This window comes from Hyalella azteca, unplaced genomic scaffold (assembly GCF_000764305.2).
Source record: "Hyalella azteca isolate HAZT.00-mixed unplaced genomic scaffold, Hazt_2.0.2 contig3426, whole genome shotgun sequence".
Classification (NCBI taxonomy): Eukaryota; Metazoa; Arthropoda; class Malacostraca; order Amphipoda; family Hyalellidae; genus Hyalella; species Hyalella azteca.
This window is the reverse complement of record NW_025933676.1, coordinates 27,088-45,266: the sequence shown is the minus strand read 5'-3', so window position 1 is coordinate 45,266 and position 18,179 is coordinate 27,088. Positions and strand designations below refer to the sequence as shown.

At 37.5% G+C, this 18,179-nt stretch overlaps 1 protein-coding gene and 1 long non-coding RNA gene across 2 annotated transcripts; both read right to left on the bottom strand.

Annotated features, from left to right (window-relative positions):
- Positions 1 to 10: 10 nt before the first annotated feature.
- On the bottom strand, positions 11 to 14,636 carry LOC108671359 (putative neural-cadherin 2; the record flags this gene model as incomplete). The annotated part of the gene is made up of 10 exons (XM_047879615.1): positions 14,444 to 14,636; positions 13,551 to 13,728; positions 12,063 to 12,296; positions 11,148 to 11,311; positions 8,180 to 8,332; positions 7,447 to 7,623; positions 6,762 to 6,950; positions 2,792 to 2,930; positions 608 to 723; positions 11 to 123 (listed from the first exon to the last, which is right to left on the bottom strand). Coding segments are annotated over exons 1-10 (1,469 nt in total), but the record flags the coding sequence as incomplete, so codon positions are not given.
- Positions 14,637 to 15,021: 385 nt separating this feature from the next.
- Positions 15,022 to 17,185, bottom strand: LOC125177598. Its single transcript, XR_007156592.1, has 3 exons — positions 17,082 to 17,185; positions 16,423 to 16,596; positions 15,022 to 15,082 (listed from the first exon to the last, which is right to left on the bottom strand). It is a non-coding gene; the product is annotated as an uncharacterized LOC125177598 (long non-coding RNA).
- Between the last annotated feature and the right edge of the window lie 994 nt (positions 17,186 to 18,179).

Sequence of the window (18,179 nt, the reverse complement as noted above, 5' to 3'; positions counted from 1 at the left end):
CTCATGTCGCTGGACGGCGAAGACTGGCGAGTGATCGTTGGCGTCAAGCACCTCGACTGTCACGTGAGCTTCGTTGCTGCCGATCTTGCCATCCTTGCTCGTTGCTATAACCGTCAGGTTGTGCTGAGGAAAGGGAAAGCCCGCATATTCTAAACAATTTTGGAAAAATTGCAACTAAAATTTATGCATCTATAGAACTATATCATTGGCTGAATGTAATATTTTCCGTTTTTTCCGGATTATTAATAATGTTAGCGCAAAGGGATGATATTCTGCATTGCCAACGTCCGTAAACAATGATGAATCTATTTTAGTTGGATCATATTCGTGCATTTCTGCAGAAACTTTTGCCCACAAATACAAGCTTACCAAATAATCCTTAACAAAAAAATAGTATGTCCTACCAAATATCAATTCTATCCATCAGCCACTCCGTATTCATATATAACCACCTCAATTTTCGGCTATCGCCCAATTTGTTCAGAAATGATCTCCATGCAAGTCTCAGCGCAATTTCTTCACCCAATTGACTTGCAGAAGCCCTCGCGTCGTGGCTGCTGCCCTCAACCAGCCCTCTGATGGCACGGCACTCGAGTCTCTCCCTCACCTGAGTTTGGTACTCGAAGTCGAGGGGACCAAGCAGCTCCAGGGCGCCTGACTGAGCGTCCACTCGAAAAAGAGGGAAAGCGCTGTCGCTCGCAAGCTTGTAGAGCACGGCCGCATCTGCCGGGAGAGATGCCAAGGTTCTCATGATTATGCGCAATTATATTGATTTGATAAGAAAAGTCTGCGCAACTGCCAGACAATAAGAAAAGTTAACAAATGTTTGCTGTGGGGGTGATTAATGTGCAATTAATTTCATTACTGTCTCCTTTTACAAAGTCTCGCATAGATTGACTGGTTTCTCAGGGTGGAATAATTCGACACGCATTGTGGTTCTTGCCAACGGTTTCTGGCGAGCACGAAATGTTCACTAGTTAAATATATCAGGAATAATCCAAGCATATAAAGATTTCGACCGATAATCATACAAATTGCGAGGCAAGTATCGCAGCTATGGGTTGAGTAGATAAAATTCACCAAATTACTGATGCAAAGCTCGGCCTACGCGACTGGTTCGGTATCTCATCGTCAGGTGCTGCCTCGCTCAGCTGAAATGCCAGGGAAAGTAACTTAAACTTTATACTGGGAGCACAGGCGAAAAGCCTTAACAACTTTTCTAAATAAATCTTATAAAGTGGTTAACGACGGCAAATTAAATTTTTAAAGTTTCCATCATCGGCCGAGGTAATGAACGAGGGAAAAATTAAAGTAACCCCTAGGATACAAAAAAGAATAATAGGAATAATCAAAAGCCAAAAAATAGTGAATGATTTAACGTACCTGGAATATTGACTGGAATAAGTAAAGAATTGACCGTTAGCCTATCTAAAAGTCAAAGTTTGTAAACACAGAGAAAGAAAATTTGAAATAATATTATAAGCAATAACTACTTGTTAGGCTCGAATCAATTTATAATTACAAATGAGCCCAATTCTGCAGATTGAATTTGTAGACAAAGTAAGTAATAATTTTTTTCTGTACTTGGACTTGCTTCAGATCTGATAAAAAATAACTTGATTATTACTGGAAATTGAAATAGCAATACGATTTAGGACCATATTTATATAATTGTAATGTTTGTTAATTTGTTCATGAATCAACCTGCTTGCCTCGTTTGTCGTCAAGAAATTGCGGGAAACCATTAAGAAGAGTTAAGCTTTCGTTTTTTTCACGGCTCAAAGTTAGCCGTGCGAACATATTCATTCCATAAATAATATCACGAAAATTCATTGATACAATAATATTATGGTCGCATCTACTCTTTCTCATAATGAACTCTTCACGAGAATTAACTTTCATTGATGATTTATATGAGTAAAACATTCAATGCAAAGCAGATTGTTTACGGTGGATAAATTTGTTCAAGATTTCTTCTAAATCTTCAAGGCCTATTGAGCATATTTATCGTGGCGTAAAATTACATTATGTTAAAATAATGATTACACTGGTGCCTTTAGAGAAGCCGACCGCGGCGCTGAACAACATTCCCAAGGCAATCTCTGAGGGTTGATGTAATTTTATTTCGAAAAGCTTTCAGGAAGCACGAAGTTTAAACTTGCGTGCAAAATATGCAGGATAAAAAATTCGATCTATATATTGACAAAATTTTTCACCGATATCTAAAATGCTAAAAGCTTAACGGTTATTGTTGAGACTGCTTAAGCTGTTAAACATAATAATAATAAAAAACTAAATCTCAAACTTTAAACACCTTCTATATGCCGTAATTTGGATTTGAGCAAATAACGTCTAAAGACGTGGGTCTTTAACTTACAAATCACAAGAGGCTGACACTTCTTTTAATAAATATGTACAGAACACTTCAAATGTAAAATAAGATATTTAACTGGAGTCTGACAGAAAAAAATATTTCTTCAAGTTTCATAATTCTAAAGATAACCATGCTTTGAAATATCAAAATTGTAATTAGACGATCAGCATCTGACAATTCTGCGCTTATGCTACAGATATATTTTGCCGAGTTAATCATGATTATAGCCGCATAAATGGAAGGATACATTTTCATCTAACACCGAACGTTCAAGTGTATTTTGTGATCTAGAATCAAGAAAACAGAAACCTAATGATGGTTTCTACAAACAGTAGAAAAGACAAAAATTACCCGGGATTATAGACTACAAACAAAAGTTACTTCATAGGTTAAAACTACGCACAAAAATGTCCGTACCCTCGTCAGGAGAAACTGCCTGTAGTAGAAGTATGGTGCCCGGGGCGGCCGCCTCAGAGACCTGGACTACGTAATTCTTCTGGCTGAACTGAACCGACTGGCCGCTCATGAGCTGCGTCACTGCAACGCAAGGTTTAGTCTGCAGGTTGCGTTCAAATTTGAACTGAGATTTACTTATTTGGAGCTTTATACTGAGAATAACATGCGAATAGTGAATGCTAGATGGTGCAGACTATTATTCACTTTCACTGAGAATTCCCCTTTATTCATTCACAAACATCAATTCCCAGTTTTTTTCCTTTATAACACTCAACTAAATTGTTCTCAAATAATGTAAATAAGTCGGTAAAAATATGAGTCAAAGCTCAAATGGTAGGACAAAGGCAATAAATAGATTTGAGTGGGTTTATACGCAACCATGATAGAATGTTTGATTTTTGTATTCCTTACTTAGCAACGAAAGCTCAAATTTCTTATAACTTGAATTCGAAGACCAAAAACCCGAATTAACGGCAAAGATTCCATGCTAGCTGTACAATATGTTTTCATCAATTCTTGTAATTCAATTATTTAACTAGCATCAACCTGTCACTAAATCATTACTGAGTTAATTCAGTATCGCTGCTTGCCTAAGAACAAGGTTTAAACTTTCCGAATAAATCGATGGATTGACCTTAATTAGGAATTCAAAAGACATATTTTCACGCTGTAAGTAAAAAAATGAGTCGAATGCTAGTGAAATTCATTTTCTGTCTTTTATCTCTAAAGCCATAAAAATATTCATATGTTTTTCTACACTCAGTTAGAAGAAAACTTAATAGAAAATTCTCCACAAAACTGTCGCTTATAACAGTCAACACCGGCGCAAAAAATGAAGCAGCATGATTGCCATTGCAGATGGATCACTTGTTTTTATTTCAGGCAGCCAACAATCAATCATAAGAGAACGATCGTATTCATGGAGGTTGCTGCTGATAAAATACGAAATACTTTTATTCTGTGGATTATATATACGAGTGTTCAGGTATCGGATAACTCGAATGTAGTAAAACATTAGAAAATTATTTAGAAATGCATTAAAGAAATAAAGAACTTGTAGCTGCATTGACTTTAAATATAATAATGTATAAAGAGAGCTAATACGAAGTAAAAATTAAATCTTTGATCGTTAGGTACCATCGCTTCCCGAGAAGTTTTTAGTAAAAAGTACGAAGGAAAATATCGAATTGGTTTACGTGAACTTATTAAAAATCTAAAGTTGCAATTATGACTGTTAAAATCTTTTTACACCGATGTTTCCGTAGAAATAAAAAAAATATAATCGCATCGGGAAAAACTAAATTCGTAAGCAATCACCAAATTGTGACGCAGAAAATTCAGCACATCAGCAACCTAAATACGAGTCCAATTACATTTTAGTTAATTTACACTTTCATTAATTATAGCAGATGCGTATATGTGATCATACGCAACGCAAATAATATATATAAAAATTGTGATCGTTAACTATAAAGTAACAACACTCTGGTATGACCAACTTAGAGCGTCTTCATCAATAACTCGCTACGTTGATCTGCTCTTCATTTCTAAAGTTTGTGTTTGTTAAGGTGTTAGATGGCGACCTTGAAACTTGCCGCCGCACACACTAGCTGTTATTCTAATAGCTGTTCATCAGTAACTCGCTACGTTTATCCACTCTTTTTAGCGCATTTTCCAATTTATAAAAAAATGCACTATTATGCTCGCCATGTCCGTCTGTCCGTCTGTCTGTCCGTCCGTGACTTCATGTTTTCGTCGACGAGAAAATGCGCTCTCTATCACTCACTGCACTGAGTACTGGGTTATATTTTTTCTAAAGTTTGTATGTTTGTTAAGGTGTTAGATGGGGTCGTTGAAACTTGCCGCTACACACACTAGCTGTTATTCAAGTGCGTATCCACGATACCTACATTGTTGGAGAATGGCCGGGATCTGTAATTTACAGAAGTGGAATCATGTGACCTTTCAAATCGTTGCGTTGACAACGGGGGTTTGAAATAAGAAATACTAATTATATGCTGTCATTTAGTTCATTAATATATAGTGAAAAATTCGAAACTCGAATATCCGTCAATCGTCTTTATTAATGTTTGATGATCATTTGATTTTGATTTTTGTTGGATGGGATCATTCTCTTAATTATTAACAGATGATAATTATCAACATTCCAATTCTGTTTTATAAAAATCTCAGTATACTTAATCCGAAGCAATGGCTGCTTAAGATCACTCGGAAAACGTTAAACCATTTTACTAATGTTCAGGACTTGAATATAATGGCTTCATTTGATGTAGAAAATTTGTTTACCAATATACCACATCTTCAAACAATTAAAATCTGCCTCAGTTCTTTGCTTAAAAGTGTCACCAACAGTGTCATGGGTGTGAATCGCAACTGTTTTAAATCTCTTCTTGAATTTTCTGTATTAAGATCAATTTTTGTATTTGCTGGCAAATTTCGTAAATAAATTGATGGTTTGGGCATGGGTCCCTATCCTCTTGTCAATACTTTTGCTAACATTTTCATGTGTTTTCACGAAGTCACATGACTGGCCAATGGTCCTCTTGATTTTAAGCTAATGTTCTATTATCGATATGCAGATGAAATTTTTTCTTAATTTTCATGCATCCATCTCATGTAGGCTTTTTCTTTGATTATCTTAATCTCCAGCACTAGTCCATCAACATTGCCATAGAGCTTGAATACACCAATAGTTTTTCTTTTCTTGACTGCAATGTCACAAAGTAAAATGGCCGTGTTGAAACATATTATTACCGAAAATCGATGTTTATCGGGTTAAGCACGAGCTTTTTTTAGCTCTCTTTCGTTTTAAATTAAAAGGTATTAAAACGTTAATAAACCGTGGCTTTCGTATTTGCTCTACTTTCCATACTATCCACTCCAAATTAGAATTTTTCCGCAGTACGTTTGTAGGGAAATTTTTCCCTACGCTGGAGGTAAACCTCTTTTAGATATAAAGCTAATATTTCAAAAGGATCAAAACAAATAGAGGCCAATGAAAGTAATTTAATCAGATGTAATCGTCGCATGGAGTTCAGTTATAATCCCAGACTTTATCGTAGGTCTCTCGAAATGTAGAACAATTTAGAAGTCCAGGCGGTCACAGAAGACAGAAGCCGACCAGTATGTATACTGTGCGAGGAAAGGATTTTATTACTAACGCGCTTGAGGACAAATACTGCTAAAATATTCAATTACGGAAATTCAACGATTTTATTTCAAGGTAGAGCTCACCTTATTAAATTAGAAATAAGTGCACTTTTAGTGCTTTTAGAAGTGAACTATAACAGAAGTTTGCTGTTTGCAATTTTTCAAGTTAAAACGCGGCTGCAACAATGGGCGCAAACCGCACCACTTGAACAAATTTAATGGCCGCCACTGTTCCACAAGTTAATATGCACCACGAGAAATGAACACTTCGGCATTTCAGTTTAAGAGAAGTTAAGGTCAAGTTAAAGATTTAATGGGACCCGCCAAACAAAGATTAAAAATTAAGAATTTAAGGTATTGGTCAATTAATTTTAGTTTCACGTTAGGCATTCAATTCTTTAAGAGGTAATTATCACAGAGCCTGACGGGCCTGCCAAAGTGTTCAAAGGAGGTGACAAAAGCATGCACCCAAAATAAATCAGTAACTCGGCAAGGGTTGTGCACAACAAAATAAAACCATTAGTAGTTATACACGAGAAAAATGTGGCGCAAAATCAAGATCAATGGGAACAGTTAGGACGGCGGATAATTTAATGAGATACGTAAACATTTAAAGTAGCTGTTTTTGAGAGCTGCGCCTCTGTCTTATATAGAGAGAGTAAGCTCTACTTCTTCGTTGGAATTTTCAAGTAGCCAGGTTGGGAAATTTTCCCAACACGTTTTCACTTAATGCCTCAGTTCTTTCCTTCACTCCACTTACAGTTACAGTAGCGGACGACTGGCGTGGCGGCACTCCGTGGTCAGTGGCATGAACCACTAGGCTGTGCTTGCTGATGGCCTCTCTGTCCACTAGGCCGATGGTCCTGATGGTCCCTGTGTGGTCGATGCCGAAGTGAGGGCTTGATCCTCTCCTACCAGCGAGGTTGTAGCGAATCAAGCCATTCCTGTTCTGTGTTCTCGACATAAAGCGGTTCTGCGTTGTATTCTTGTAGTTAATGCAGTCAGGAAATAATGCTTGAGGGTAATGCTTGAGAACTATGAATAAAATGAAGTTATGAGCGGAAATAAATATCGCTGGAAATATGTACATAATGATTGGGGCTATGACATGATGAATTATATTACAGATCATTGCTGTTGGGTTGGGAATTAAAAAAAATGATCATAGTAAAATTAAATCGACTATTCTATTTATAGAGCTGAATATATAGAGTGAATGAGTGAAAAACGTGAATGTAATCAATTGGAATTAAAAAAATATTACTGTACAATAAATCAGATAAGAAGTTTCGAATTACAGGAACGAGTTTGGCATCGTCGATTCTACTGTTTTATATATTTTCATTTGCCTGACTTAGCTACACCAAATACCTTAAGCTAATGCAGCCAAATCAACATAAAGCAATTCGCTTGTGGAAGAACAAAAGTGCTCTTCGGCTGCTCACTTGGTCCAGATCGAAGGCAGGCACTTTGGCCACCACCGTTCCAAGTGGCGCGTCTTCGCTGATCCGCACGCTTTGCTGAACATTTTCGAATGATGGAGCGTTGTCGTTAACGTCTAATATGCGCACTATGACGGTTGCTTCGCCCACCCTGTACTTGTTCTCCCATGCATCCGTTCCCTAAGACATGCAAAAAAAAAATCAAAAACCATTCGGAAGGTATACCTTGAAATTTGATCTTTATACCTTATTCATTTTCACCACCCAATAAACTTGGATAATCTAGCTAGAGTAAAACGAACAAATATAATCGGCCGCCAGAGTGGTTTGCATGGTGAAAAGTCAAGAGGAAGTATGTAGGTTTGCATTGTATAGCATACCATTCCTCGAATATCATTCATATACGATATATTTCTTGATTATATATTTCAAACATTATCTCTACATAATTGTAAGTAAAAAATTGGTTGCATTTCGCATTAAATCTACGTCTACGGAGACGATGCTGTAGACAGAACAACAAATACAAGACGACATCCGAAACATTGAGAAATAAATCATATTAAATGAATGTGTACGAATGATGCTCGTATAATCAAGTTACGGGGCTGGAATAGCGATTTTTGAAGAGAACAGAACGACTGAATTATCGTGTTTACATAACAACATTATAAAGCAGAGTTTCAGTCACCATAATATGGTCAATGCTATTATATAATCTTAATTGATTAATTGCCTGATCGGTGACTTGAACTTGGAATCTCAAGCCGTCCTTCAGGTCAGGGTTTTCATAATCAAGAGGGACCAGACTCCTGAGCTCAGCGCCATCACCAGCTGTTCTCCTTTCTATTTTCACCATCTGCCAGCCCCTCCCACTATACGGAGCTACCTGAAGGAGAATATGTTAAAAAAGGTTTTAAAATTTTAAAGAGACCATTGAAAGAAAGAATGAAATGCACTTGCTTGCGTTCTAAAGCATAAAACATTTGGTTGAACAAAACAATTCTGTTATTCGAACCACAGTTTCAACTCTGAAGGCATAATCTGAAGAATAGCAGGATTGAACATTACAAAAAAGTTTTTGATTCTTATCTCAACGCAGACAAAATGCCCAGCCTGTTGCCTTAAAACTCTCAGAATAAAATATTGACATCAGTTGAGGACAGACATGGTTTCTCTATCCCATCATGTCAAATTACAAAAATATGGTAAGTTTCGGTCCCATATCATATGGCTAGAAAAATGAAAACGACAATACTGCCATCAGCTCTGAGCATTGACGCGAGGCCTTATTTGCTCATGATATTAAGCTACATCTAAGGGCTGTCGAAAAATGCACCGAAAATTTTCAGGTCACAGAATTTAAAAATTGAAGTTCAGAAATTGAAGAGATCTCAGTGTAATGATATTCACGGTGACGGTCGGGAGTTGTGTTATTGTGTAGGCAAATGTTGTGCGGAAATTCAAGGAAACATATTTTTTGCCTTGGCGTATTGAGAACTGAGAACCATTGGAACGAATTTTTTTGAACATAGATGCATATGTGGCATCATTGAACAGCCCTGGAGCTACATAAAGGTGGAGAAATGCGTCGAAGGAGGACGATGGCCGGGACGTTTCCAAGTTTGTCAGCCCGCAACCAAGAATTGTTTGTCAAAGTAATGAACTAAATTATTGAATAAATGCTACATAAAATGGCATACCCTCCTTCAAATTTTATTCCCGATTACATTATCACGTAATGAAAATTCCCGAGAAAACTATCTAAAAAATGTTATAATTTGTATTTTTAATCACTCGTCAGATCTCTATGTTCATTGTATAAAAACTGTATAATTATAATTAAAATATTTATTGCATATCCCGAAAAAACTGGGAACACCTTAATTCATGGTCATTAAAGTAAAAATGACATCAAATTGCCGTAAAACCTTTGATGCAACTTCTTATTCTCGTCGAACTACTCGTACGGAAAATTTCTTATAAAATTAACGTATTCAAAATATTTATTATTACGAAATCTTTTAACTAATTTCAAAATTCAAGTTCAGAGGGAAACTCATCATTTCCAGACCGCATAAAAATATCATCGCTTCATTTACTGTTGACAGAAATTAGTCGTCTCCTAAAAAAAACGAGTCAAATTACTCGTATGATACAGATGACCCGTTTCTATAATATAAAAATTGGAATCACATAAAAGTTTAGCTTCGGTCAACCTAATTCGTGCAGTGATATATTGTAGTTGAATGCAGAAATGAATACAAATTAATTACGTATATAGTGCCATCGAAACTGTATTTGACTACAAACTTTCTCAACGGCCACTACAGACATTAAGGCCTGCAACGAATTGGAATCAATTAAAGCTAATTATTGCTCATAGACCGAGCAGGCATTGCAGAACTGAGCCTCTACAGCCTCAGACATCGCGCGCCAAGTTTCGTTTGAACATTGCTCGACATAATTATTCAAATGCGATGCATCCAATTTCATTGAGGAGCAAATTAGTTTAATTTATAATCAACGTTCTGCCAGTGTTCATTAAATCAAACAATTCGGATGAGTAAACATTTGAAAGGCACAAATTCTGGTAGGATCGAACAAAAATCCGCGGAGATGACTCCTAAGATTTAAGTATCTCTGCACACAAAAGTTGTTTAATGTTGATAATATTCTCAGTAAATTGTTAAACGGCTTCACAGTGAATGAAGTTTACATTACGCTGGCATTATTATGGTCTAGATTTTTGTCCTCATTAACCTCTTAAAACAGCAAATTTGCTAGTCGAAGTAGGTACAGTGTATAATGATCTTTCGTGCCGAGGTTAAATAAAGATCTCGAGTTAACACAATTAATTTTATATTAATGAAAAGTGAACACTTAAATTAAGAAATCGAACAAGTTAACGCGAACATGGGCATCGTAATAGGGTACAGAACTCTCTTCTTTCATATGCTAGGGCATAGCAAAGTAGAGGTTTCTCACAACACAGCAACAAATTATATATGCACAACACTGAATCTTCTTGATAGCTTCTTGTGATCTATCCGGGTTGACTTCTCCCTACATGAACAAAATCAAATTTACAATTATTCGGGTAAATCCCTACTAGATATCTCACATAGTATCAACACACCAAATAAATAAAATATTGATAAATATCGATAGTTACACATACCTCTGCAGTTGTCTGAATTCACTAAACTAGTCCTTGCTTTGGTCCCACAACAAGTCAGCTCTGAATTCTTACACTGCTACGAGATCGTCAACACCTTAACTTATTCTACGTCCCACACATTAGTTACTATTGTTCTTATTCTCCCTCCGTTTCCTACAGTACACCTGAATATTCAGCCAAGATCCCTACATACAGCAAAAAACATTCAGGTTGGTAGGAGTTTCAGTTGAGAGTGGTTAGTAACATCTAAAAGAGCAATATAATTCCGAAAATATTCCTAAAATAACTTACGGAGATGACGGTAATAGTAAAGCAAAAACTCAAGATTGGACAATGGATTGGACAATGAGAGGAACAACAGGCGTGTAATATGCAATGACTTGTCATTATAAAAAAGAAAGAACAGAAACTACCATCTCAGATGAGCAGCTCTGTGAAGTCAACTTTTCTTCATGAAGTATAACAAATTCAACAAGATAAAACAAAGATTCCTGATGAAGTGACATGAAGCAACGTAAATTACCCTGTAGGCCAAACTGTTGCGAGTGTCGGGGTCCTTAACAGTGAGGGTAGCGAGAACCTGGTCGAGGGGCGCGCCCTCGGTAACCTCGACTGTCCACTCCGCTCGCCCCCACCGCGGAGGAACGTCGTTCTCATCCGCCACTAACACCAAAACTTCACAGGAACCTTGGGCGAAAAATGGAGTCGGGTGAGTTGTGTTGGCAGCAGGAAAAGTGTAAAGTTATGAAAAACTTAAGAATAATAGATACCGAATATATTTTTGGCGGAGAAACAGAAGAAAAAATAAAGATTTTATGAGAATATAGTTTAAAAAAATCATCATACACTATTATAAATAATAAAATATTTATTTTATTCTAAATAAGAAGACGCTCACAGTAAACGTCTGTCTTTAAAATAACTCTCAGGAATGATTGCTATATAAATATCCACAAACGGCATTTTTGCGGAATTTTCCAAATTCATATTATAGAAAAAACTCTAAATTACGCAATGCAGTTCATAAACAATTCAATGCGGAGCTCATATACAACGACGGTGGTTAGGAATTGAATGCAGTCTTCATGTTTAACGATACATTATTCGAGTCATAAATACATATTATTCTTATTGGTAAAGAGTATGGACGTGGAAATAAATCTTAGCAAATCATTCATCAAAATGTTTTCAATATTAGTCATGCAGTGATTGTTGTCATAAAGAATGCAAGTACATACACTGTTTATCATTTATAATTTATTACAGTGAAATTTGTCATATTATGAAAATTATTCACATTGAGCACTGGAAATACTTTTTGAAAAGTAATCTGCAAGTAGCGTTTAAATTGTATTTCACCTTATCAGTGTAAAATTGCTTTAAAATTAACATTCATAATTCCGTAAGATATATTTCGTTGAAGTAGACAATTACTAACCTTGCAATCCACCTCCATCTGTAGCAGCAACAGTTAGGCTGTAATGACTCGCACGTTCTCTGTCCAGACAACACATGGCTGTGCTGATACTGCCTGTCGAAGCATTGACGGTGAAAATTGCCAGGCCAGTTTCTTCGTCCACAGCATTCTTTTGCAACGAGTAAATCAGCTTAGAATTGGACCCTTCGTTCTTGTCGTCGAAGTCTTCGGCTGTTATCGTGACTACAGGCGTGCCTGGTTTACGGCAGGAAGCAAACGAGGACGGTTATGGCGATGGCAAATTCCCAAGCGACGAGCTCTGACGGTGAGTGCAATATGTTCAAAGAAAGTAACTTTAAGAAAGAATCAAAGCACTTGTGTTTGCAGAGACTAAAATGCTCTATAGGGAAAATGATGCCTTCGCATTCCTCAATTGCACGAAATTCTTTGAAAGCGTCGCGACGACGTTAAAGGCCTCCATTAGAATAATGCACTGACGGTGCATCTTCAAGATGAAAGGTTCAGAGCTTTTGCAAGCTGTCGATTGCTGCCGAACAAAGGAGCCTTAAGGGCTTCCCAGCTCATGAGAAAAATGCTGTCACAGTGAAGTCAGCTTGATCCTCTGTTGCCATTGTCTTTAAAGGCACTGATCGCAAAATATTCCTGTATTCATTATTGTTATTATTATTATCTTTATTATTATTATTATTATTAATATTATTACTATTAATGCTATTATTATTGTTAACGAGTATATTAATTTAGAAAAGTTTAAGATATTAGAGTTCAAAGTAAAGTTTAAAGTTTAGTTTCTATTAGCTAAAATGAACACATAAATTAATGTTGAAATCACTTCATTAATACTTCATTCATCACTTCATTAATAATACATTAAACGATTACCAACAAAATCTGTGATACATTTTATAATACGTTCGTAATTGTCAACGAACGAGAAGTAGTTTCCACAACCATTGAATAGGTATAAACCTTGAGGCTTGTTCACCAATATAATCACAATTTATAAAAAGAATCAAGAGAAGCACAAATGAATTCCACTCGTACTACAAATTTATTTTTATCCCAAGACCGTGAACGGATGGCTCCTACAGCCAAAAACTCACCACTAGTAGAGTTCTCAATAACCGTAGCCTCGACACGTGCTTTAAGGAACACGAGGCTCCTACAGCCAAAATCTCACCACTAGGAGAGTTCTCAATAACCGTAGCCTCGACACGTGCGGTAAGGAACACGAGGCTCCTACAGCCAATGCCTCACAGTAAGGAGAGTTCTCAGTAACCGTAGCCTTGACACGTGCAGTAAGGAACACGGGGCTCCTACAGCAAATAACTCACCGCTAAGAGAGTTCTCAGTACTCGTAGCCTCGACACGTGCGGTAAGGAACACGAGGCTCCTACAGCCAATACCTCACAGTAAGGAGAGTTCTCAGTAACCGTAGCCTTGACACGTGCGGTAAGGAACACGAGGCTCCTACAGCAAATAACTCACCGTTAGGAGAGTTCTCAATAACCGTAGCCTCGACACGTGCAGTAAGGAACACGGGTGCGTTGTCGTTAATGTCTTTGAGGTTGACCACAACTTCGGTGTCGGCTTGCAGCTCCCCGTCTGACGCGGTCACCACCAAGCGCCACGTTGCACGCCCGTGAGGCGGGTCGCGATCTAGGGGCTGGTGAAGGTGACAATGTTATGGAGTTCATCTTTCCTGGGGAGATTGACATATTTCGAACAATCGTTTGGCAATCTAGGAATAGTACAATCAGGATCAGAAGATTGCACTTGTAGAGTAATTCTCCATAATAAAATTATAAGAGGAAGTCAGTAAATTAACGAAAACGATTAAATAGTTCGAGAAATCATTTTGCGCTCATATAGTATTAATCAGTGGCTGCTGAACCCGGCCCTGCTTTGGATGGATAATCCCTGATATATGTAAATTCTGTTATGAAATCCCATTCTTTATATCGATTCCTATGATACGGTTTCCTATACTAAAATTCTCACTGATTTGGTTTTCAATGCTACGTCAGCAATTTCCAAATTTATGTAATGCATATTTAAAATATCCGTTTTAGAGCTGGACTTTTAACCTCTTAAAAAGACCCGTTTGGTCCTTACGTGACATGGAATTTCCATTATAAATTTACTTAATCCCTCCCCGTTTTATAATGTCTCATAGTTCCATTTATATATACACACACAATATTTCCAGCATCATTATTTAAACACACAAGTATTCACAGATATTTTTTATTGATAGTTGTGATCCTAATAAATATTTCATTATTCTCGAAACGCTGTCACTTCGATGAGCATATAAATTAAATATCGATAAACGCCACAACATATCATCGAATGGCCAGCAAAGATGAAACAATTCCCACCTGCATGACTTTTATGGTGCCTGTGACCGGATCAATTGTGAAGGCAGCTTCTTTTCTCTTCTTCGATGAATGAGTGTCATGAAAATGTTCATTTTCCGAAAGTAATTCTGGATCTATAGAAGAGAAGTTATGATTGCCTTCACTGGGGACTGTGTTATGCAATATCTTAGAAAGGCCTTCAACAACTCTATTAGAATTGTGTACGGCTGATTCTGGGATATTATCAGCAGAAACCCGGACCTTTCCAGCTATATTCGTTGTGTTTATTGCACTTGAGTCGCTATTTACAGTCAGTTTATCGCTATTTAGTTCTATTTGATGACTCGCTATGGATGCATTGACACCATTCACTGCTACACCTCCTGGATCCAGGAGAGGTGGTGACCGGTAATGTCCTTCGTTGTTCATAAACAAAGTCGCAACTCTGCGCTCGGTATTCGGTTTATGCTGTGCGGCTCGGTCACGGTGCATTTTTCTTCGTCGCTTGGGGCCATATTCGATCGAGGAGGATGCGGCTGAGATCTTCATGCCGGGGAAATGATCGGAACTTGGGATGTTATCAGAAGCCGCGGTACCGTCCCCAGAAATAGAATACCGCAGCACTCCCCACTCTCCCTTATCTCCATCGGTAGCTGTAACCTGCCCACGAAAAAGTTTTTGCGTTGTTTTTACGATTAAGTGTGAATAGAGTTGACAGAAAGCCCTAACTACGACAAAAACAACGGTTATAATATCATGGAAACCTAAATAGGGAGAAAATATTAATGAACGCAATACGATTTGCACGGTATACAATGACAAAAATCCTCTTTTAGAATAATCCTCCAAATTATCCCTCGAGTCCCAAGCTTACTTTATAATATCACTATTAATAAATAAATAAATAATTTAATTGAAATAAAGCTACAGAAAATACCACAAAACTGCTCAATATTTTCAAGATTCGAATAAAAATATAAACGGTTTTGAGGTCAGCGTCATCATCTATTCAGTCAGTGACTTAGTCTTCCAATCGCATCCAGTGAAGTCCGGTGGCCGAACTATCCAAACTTGCTCAAGTACACGTAGCGGCCTACGCACACGTAGCGGCCTACGCACACGTAGCGGCCTATGCACACGTAGCGGCCTACGCACACGTAGCGGCCTATGCACACGTAGCGGCCTACGCACACGTAGCGGCCTACGCATACGTAGCGGCCTACACACACGTAGCAGCCTACGCACACGTAGCGGCCTACGCACACGGAGCGGCCTACGCACACGTAGCGGCCTACGCACACGTAGCTGCCCATGCACACGTAGCTGCCCATGCACACGTAACGATTAATTTCTCGTCTGTGATTGATGAGTTTGGCTTGAAATGCCATCAGTGATGGGTCGATAGAGCCAAAAAATCTTGACTATTTATGACTCTATGGCCACAGTCCGAGGTACATTTTGCGTATTTTATTCGCCTTTAAATTTCGGGTTAAAACACAGGGATCAGTTCGACCAGTAGTATAGATATGTCAATCATTTTATTAAAATGCCAAAATTCCTCAGTTTAAGGCCACATGTCAATTTTTACAACACTTCTCTTTAACTTCACTTCTTGTTTGTCTGTTACAATTATTGTAATCGATATTTAACACATTTCTACCTGTCCAATCGACCTGAAATTTTGCAAACTTGCGTAAAGTCGGAGACAATGCATGAATCAACTGACGGAATAATTAATTTTGAACATTTATTTTTTTTTTATTTTTTAAACAATTAAAAATTATTTTTTTAATATACGAAAATAAAATTAAAAATTCATTGTACATGTGTAACATCGAAGACACTGGATTCTTAAGATGCGTTTTATTTAAAAAGTAATTTTGAAACGCATATTTTTTAACTGAATTGAGATCTGATAATTGAATGAAAATGTTTAACTGAATTCATAATCTAATAATTGCGATTATTTGAGATGAAAAAAACTTACAATATAAACTGACCGTAAATACGGGCCTGGGCAAGTTGTGGTTATCTTCTTCAGTTATTTGCGCCTCATGTCGCTGGACGGCGAAGACTGGCGAGTGATCGTTGGCGTCAAGCACCTCGACTGTCACGTGAGCTTCGTTGCTGCCGATCTTGCCATCCTTGCTCGTTGCTACAACCGTCAGGTTGTGCTGAGGAAAGGGAATGTCCGCTTATTCTAAACAATTTCGGAAAAATTGTCAACTGAAATTGATGCATTTATGGAATTACATCATTGTCTGAGAATAATATTTACTGTATTGTCCGAATTATTAATGATGTTAGCGCAAATGTATGATATTCAGCATTGCCAACGCCCGTAAACAATGTTGAATCTATTCTCGTTGTATAATATTCATATATTTCTGCAGAAACGTTATCCCAAAAATACAATGTTTCCTAAATAATCCTTACCAAAAATAGTATGTCCTACCACATAAACAATTCTATCCATCAACCCCTCCGTATTCATAAATAACCACCTCAACGTTCGGTTATCATCCACTTTGCTTAGATATGATCTTCATGCAAGTCTCAGCGCAATTTCTTCATCCAATTGACTTGCAGAAACCCTCGCGTCGTGGCTGCTGCCCTCAACCAGCCCTCTGATGGCACGGCACTCGAGTCTCTCCCTCACCTGAGTTTGGTACTCGAAGTCGAGGGGACCAAGCAGCTCCAGGGCGCCTGACTGAGCGTCCACTCGAAAAAGAGGGGAAGCGCTGTCGCTCGCAAGCTTGTAGAGCACGGCCGCATCTGCCGGGAGAGATTCCAAGGTTCTCATGATTATGCGCAATTATATTGATTTGATAAGAAAAGTCTGCGCAACTGCCAGACAGTAAGAAAAGTTAACAAATGTTTGCTGTGGGGGTGATTAATGTGCAATTAATTTCATTACTGTCTCCTTTTACAAAGTCTCGAATAGATTGACTGGTTTCTCAGGGTGGAATAATTCGACACGCATTGTGGTTCTTGCCAACGGTTTCTGGCGAGCACGAAATGTTCATTAGTTAAATATATTAAGAATAATCCAAGCATATAAAGATTTCGACCGATAATCATACAAATTGCAAGGCAAGTATTGAAGCTAGGGGTTGAGTAGATAAAATTCACCAAATTACTGAGGCAAAGCTCGGCAAACGCGATTGGTCCGGTACCTCATCGTCAAGGGCTGCCTTGCCCAGCTAATATGCCAGGGAAAGTAACTAAAATTTTACATTGAGAGCACAGGCGAAAAGCCTTAACAACTTTTCTAACTAAATCTTAGAAGTGGTTAACGACGGAAAAATAAATTTCTAAAGTTTCCATCATCGGCAGAGGTGATGAACGAAAGAAAAAATAAAGTAACCCCTAAGATCCAAAAATGAATAATAGTAATAATCAAAAGCCAAAAATAGTGAACGATTTAGCGCACCTGGAATATTGACTGGAATAGGTGAAAAATTGACCATAAGCCTATCTAAAAACCAGAGTTTGTAAACACAGAGAAAGTTAAATTGAAATAATATCATATACAGTAATTACGTAATTGTTAGGCTCAAATCAATTTATGAGAACAAATGAGCTCTACTTTGCAGATTGGATTTGTAGACAAAGTAAGTAATCATTTTTTTCTGTACTTGGACTTGCTTCAGATCTGATAAGAAATAATTTAATTATTACTGGAAATTGAAATAGCAATACCATTTATGACCATATTTATATCAATGTAGTGTTTGTTTAATTTGTTCATGAGTCA